Raw genomic sequence first — 6,161 nt, forward strand, 5'->3', positions numbered from 1 at the left:
GAGATTGCGTTCGTTCATTTTCAGCGACAGAGAGGAACCCGGTGGGAAGGGGCGGGGGAAGACTAGATTTTAGAAAGTATTTTCGAAGATCGGCTTTGTCGTTTGTACTCCAAATATCCACAATATATATCTATTTGTTTATAGCTATGGCACTTGCCTGGTTGTATTTTTTCTGCCTACGTGTAAACAGTCCATGATCATAATTCTAAATTATAGAGAGAGAGACATAGCCATATACACAATAGATAACATGACTCTTATTCAACATGTTTGATGTCAAATGTCATGAGTGTCAAATCTCTCCACAAGGCAAATCAAGCAATCTGTGTAAAACAGTATATGTTGGCACAGAATCAAACAGTGCATCTAGATATGTTTATACTTATACTGTACCTATTCGGCATTCATACCTGTGTTATAAACAAGCTTAAGCCCACATATATTATGTAATGCAGAGTTACCTGCACATTGCAATCAATGTAGATGTGTACTCAAACTCAGTCCTTGACATAAAATAATGAGATGTGGGTGTGTATATGCCTGCATATTTTGTGGGGGAGGGGTAATTTTATCTATATATATAGATAGATGTACACTGAAATATTGATTGTGCAGTGTGAGTGGGTGTGCAGCGATAGAGAATAATGACTACTGCAAGTTGGCAAATCTTTTGATATAAAACAGCATCATTTGTATTTCTGGATTATGACCCATCTGTTTCTCTTCCCCTCCCCCCTTTTTTAATGTGTGTGCTTCAGGTTAAATGCTTCTCCTGCTTGAGGACAACTGAAGGGTGATTTACCCCCTTCCTCAGATGGAGCACATAGAATTGGATTTTCAACCTCCTCCTCCTCTTGCCACAATTGCTACCATTACTGCCTGTAATATTTTCTTGAGCTTAAAGCATTTGTTGATGGACTGGGAAAAGTGGGTGTACTGAGACCTCCTGTACACAAAGCGACCATGAGAAGTTCCTTCAACTTTTTGTCTAATGTAATGATGCACAATTCCATCGCTAAGCCGTAGTGAAAATACTGGATGTTCTGAGGAATTCAAGATCCAATTCCTTTTTTAAAAATTCTTTTTGAACAGTTGTTATTTGTACTTCACTTCGGTGCGCTGCTTTCTTGATTCAAAGTGTTTGCAAAAAAATCATGAACTTGTCTTGGTGGATTTTCCCTAAACCACTGAAAGATCCTTTAAGCAGGAGGATTTCTAATGGAAAAGGATATAGTCCAGAAATATTTCCTTTCTACATCAGAGGACTATTTGCTATAATTGGACAAACACCTTTCCCTAAGCTGTGTCAAGCCTTCTGGGCAATAAACAGAAAATGGAAATCTTGTGTTTGAGCAATATGCAAATGTGCAAATATGGGAACATGACAGGCCTATGCTTCCAAGAAATTGTTTTCCAAACCCCAGTGCTTTTGCTGTTTTCATGCAGAACACCGAGTGATGTCTATTGAGACAAACATTTATTTTCCTTCCTGAGTCTTCTGAACTAACACATACAAAATGGAGGTAGCCATGGTAAGTGCCGAGAGCTCTGGCTGCAACAGCCACTTGCCCTATGGCTATGCAGCCCAAGCAAGGGCCAGAGAGCGAGAGAGATTAGCGCAGTCTAGGGCAGCCGCAGCCGCAGCTGTGGCAGCTGCAACAGCAGCTGTAGAAACAGGGGCTTCTGCAGGAGGAGGTGGTCCACATCATCATTACCATCAAGAGCAGAGTCGTGGGGCTTCTTCATCATCTCACGGTGGGCCTGCATCACACAGTAGCTTTTATCAAGGCAATAGAAGAAGGAAGCAGAGGAGGAAAGCAACCCATTGTCTTGGTGGTCGTGAGTTTGGTGCCTCTTTTCCTTGCTCTGAGTTGCTACCACTCAGCGGCTCAGAGGAGAAAATCCTCAAGGATTTGAGTGAGGATGATGATGAGGAAGAAGACGAGGATGTGGATGGAGAAGATGAGGAAGGTGAGGAAAGAATATTCTATAATAACAATGAGGATGGAGACAATGACCTTTCATTTACAGAGCAGCCTCCAGAAGATGGTGTGGGGCCTGGAGGTTACACCTCAGTCCGTTACAGTGAGTATGAATGCTGTGAAAGGATTGTTATCAATGTATCTGGCCTACGATTTGAAACCCAAATGAAGACTTTGGCTCAATTTCCAGAAACATTGCTAGGGGACCCAGCAAAACGGGGCAGGTACTTTGACCCCCTCCGGAATGAATATTTCTTTGACAGGAATAGGCCCAGCTTTGATGCCATTTTATATTACTATCAGTCAGGTGGACGCCTAAAAAGGCCAGTCAATGTGCCGTTTGACATTTTCAGTGAGGAAGTGAAATTCTATGAACTTGGGGAAGAGGCTATGCTCAAGTTTAGAGAGGATGAAGGCTTTGTCAAGGAAGAAGATGACAGGGTCTTGCCTGAAAATGAATTCAAAAAACAAGTGTGGCTGCTCTTTGAATACCCAGAGAGCTCCAGCCCAGCCCGAATTATTGCCATAGTCTCCGTGTTGGTCATCTTGATCTCCATTGTCATTTTCTGCTTAGAAACTTTGCCAGAGTTTAGAGATGAAAAAGAGCTCATTTTGACCCAGAACTTGGAGAATGTCAATGAAACCCTTCAGCTGCAAGGTGGAGGGCTTACAGTGTTCAACGATCCCTTCTTCATCGTTGAGACTGTCTGCATCATTTGGTTCTCCTTCGAGTTTACAGTGCGCTTCTTTGCTTGCCCTAGCAAAGCAGTTTTCTTCAAGAACATTATGAACATCATAGACATTGTTTCCATTTTGCCTTACTTCATCACCCTGGGTACAGATTTGGCCCAACAACAGGGCAGTAATGGTCAACAGGCCATGTCTTTTGCCATCCTAAGGATCATCCGTCTTGTCAGGGTGTTCCGCATCTTCAAGCTTTCCAGACACTCCAAGGGTTTGCAGATCTTGGGTCACACTCTCAGGGCCAGCATGAGGGAACTGGGGCTCTTGATCTTCTTCCTTTTCATTGGAGTAATTTTGTTTTCCAGTGCTGTTTATTTTGCAGAAGCAGATGAGTCTACCACCCATTTCCAGAGCATCCCAGATGCCTTCTGGTGGGCTGTGGTGACCATGACTACGGTTGGTTATGGGGACATGAAACCCATAACTGTAGGTGGGAAGATTGTTGGGTCCCTGTGTGCCATTGCAGGTGTGCTGACCATCGCATTACCAGTGCCAGTGATTGTCTCCAACTTTAACTATTTTTACCACAGAGAAACTGATAATGAAGAACAGACCCAGTTGACACAAAATGCAGTCAGTTGCCCTTATCTCCCAACAATACTCAAGAAATTCCGAAGTTCATCGTCTTCTTCCACCGAGGTCAAATCAGAGTATCTAGAGATGGAGGAAGGGGTTAAGGAATCTCTTTGTATAAAGGAGAAAAAGGGCCAGGTTACAGGAAATGGGAAAGATACCACAAAGCAGAACTGTACAAATGCAAAATCTGTCGAAACGGATGTTTAGCTTTGTGCGTTTCCAATGAATTTATGCATAAAAATGTGCAATGGTTAAAAAAATGAAATATGCAAACAGGTGTTTAAACAAGCAGATAGGAAAATGCCGCTTGCTGGTTAAACATGAATTACAAAGCATTAGTAAACTTGTGTTACGTATCAAGTAAATGATATACCTTGTGACGGGGGATTTACATGAAGTTGTTTCAAAGATTATATTTTTACTAGAATGCAGGTGTTTTGCACATGAGGGAGAACAATTTTATTTTTAAGGAGGTTGTGTTTATCTGCCTCACTTGCTGCCCACTGGTAAAAGTTAGCATTTCAAGGTATTTACTATGTAAGAAACAATGACATTCAGTAGCCATGTATTCATTTGTTAATGCTTTAAAAACAGCTACCATAATCCAGTGGATTCCATAGTCTTGATTTTTAAAATGCTAAGAATTTTGTGGGGAGATTTATTCTATGAAAAGTCCAAATTTAACCTTAATTTGCATAAAGATGGATTAATTTTTTTAAAAAATGGATATTCAATTGTTGAAGATGCTATCAAGCCCCAGAAATGGTTTATTTTTATAACAGTCTTTTGAGACTTTGAAGCAATTGTTAAGTAATATGTGGATGAATCAAGTAAGAAAATCATTTAACATGTTCTGGATGCAGTGAAAAAGTGACTGGATTGCTTTTTTGCACTACTTTATATGCTGGAGAATTTATGACAGACTTCATACTGTGAATGTTTACTAATGTTCAATGACAATCATTGGAAGAGTGAATCCCACATCTTTATTTTCTTGTATTATTCTTTGCATAATGCTGTTTGGCTAAGCGGCTAACTTTACATGAATTCCATGAGTCTTTTAATTATGAATATCTGTTATCTGGAAAAAAAAAGGATTGTGAAGTAAAATTTTATAATCATTTCTCCTCCTAAATAAGTCTTTTTCAAATCTTCAACCTACCAATCAACCAATCACCCCTACAAACAAATCTGAGGGATACAGTAGAAACATCTATTCATGATAGGCAACGTCTGTGTGTATCTGTGTGCCATTTGGATTGGATGAACAGGGTATATAATCAAACATAACAGTAGCCATAGGTAATGCGAAGTATTCAACACAGAAACAATTTCACAAGACCAATGAGATGAGAATATAAATAATGTGTTTTATGTTATTTATACATATCAACACTGGTTAAATATTTCTGGGTAATGGAAAAGAGTAATGCATTGTTAAACCAGTACAATAATGGGTTTACCTAACTTGCAAATATGCTAGTTTGGGATTTTCTAATGGAAGCCTGCATAGTTCAATGTGTTGAAATAGACTGTGAGACACAAAAATGTTAGTTTTGCAAATGACATAATTAAAACCTGGTCATTAAACAAATTATGTAGGTATTCATCTGGTATTACGTTTGGATCAGTGCCATGGCTTTTTTTGTACCAGATTCTTATAAAGTGCAGATAGATTTGGTGTTCCAGCATGATTTTTAAAAAGGGCTTTTAAACATACTTGCTTCTGTAGGCAGTTGTTAATCCAGAATAAATGATATGAACAATATGAACCTGGTGAAAGCATTGCAAAATTTGGAGTTATGCAAATAACTTTTTACTAATAAAACAACACTGAAGTCTGGACAGATCATAGAGAGAAGTTTCCTTATAAATCGCTTGAACAGAATAAAACACAAATATGTGGTTTGGACAAATGTTTTACAATATGATGTCTAGACTTTTCAGCTACAATGGGAAGAAAGTTGGAGCTGTAGTCCAATCAGGTTAGAAAAATACGGTTTGGACAAGAAAGTTATTGAAATTCTAAACTGAAAATAAAAGTTTCATTGTATTAGAGAGAGAGAGAGAAACTCAAGTGGATTATCCTCCATTATTTTAAAAAACAATGTGTAGATGATTGATCAGATTCATCCATTATTTTGAATAAGAGTAGGATGTAACATTTCATTTTTCAACAGAATTATAGCTGCTAAATGATACCTGCTGGAATATGTTTTTCTTTTTTGATGAAAGCTGTAGGAGAGCTCAGCATCTTTTGACAATGTCTTGGTAATCGTTTCTCTTTTTTTTTTCTGGAATGTTTCTTCAGCTTCACAGTATAAACTATAATATTTGGATCTCCTGGTATCCTTTCATTTAACTAATTATCACAGTTCAGCTGATCAAAGTGACTGTAGCTTTATAAAAATTTCCTACATCATCCTACTTTGATAATTTGCTTGAAGCTAATGCATTGTGATTAATGATGGGATTTAAATGCCCACAAAACTCTACATCTACAATTTAAATTCTGGAGTGTGAAAATTTTTCATCAGAGTGTAGAATTTCAGTTTTTGAGAAATGTTTATAGTTTTTGACTGAGACTAGTTGCGGGATTTCAAAATTTTATCCCATATTATTCTCTATCAAACAATAGTACATATGATAACTAGTCACCACCAATTTATCATCTTAGTTTTTGACAAATGCTATACCTTTTTATGCCAGCAATTGCCAGAAACCTTCTATAGCTAATGCACTATTTAATACTGTTAACAAATGAAATACTGCCTGCCCACCAGCCAGTATTAACTGCTGAACTCAAATAACATTGAACATTGAGTAGAGCTGTAAAATTAGTAATATTTAGAAAAGAAT

At 38.1% G+C, this 6,161-nt stretch overlaps 1 protein-coding gene across 2 annotated transcripts; it reads left to right on the forward strand.

Moving 5' to 3' along the window:
• The first annotated feature begins 1,319 nt into the window (after positions 1-1,319).
• On the forward strand, positions 1,320-3,509 carry KCNA4 (potassium voltage-gated channel subfamily A member 4). Of its 2 annotated transcripts, XM_058188063.1 has the most exons (2): positions 1,320-1,949; positions 2,004-3,509. In XM_058188063.1, exons 1-2 carry the CDS (start codon positions 1,518-1,520, stop codon positions 3,507-3,509), a joined length of 1,938 nt encoding a protein of 645 aa, XP_058044046.1. In that variant the 5' UTR covers positions 1,320-1,517. The 2 variants fall into 2 exon arrangements, with proteins under 2 accessions (XP_058044046.1, XP_058043966.1); XM_058187983.1 differs by having other exon boundaries at positions 1,320-3,509.
• Positions 3,510-6,161: the final 2,652 nt, after the last annotated feature.

The sequence above is a fragment of the Ahaetulla prasina genome, chromosome 1 (assembly GCF_028640845.1).
Source record: "Ahaetulla prasina isolate Xishuangbanna chromosome 1, ASM2864084v1, whole genome shotgun sequence".
NCBI classification, from domain to species: domain Eukaryota; kingdom Metazoa; phylum Chordata; class Lepidosauria; order Squamata; family Colubridae; genus Ahaetulla; species Ahaetulla prasina.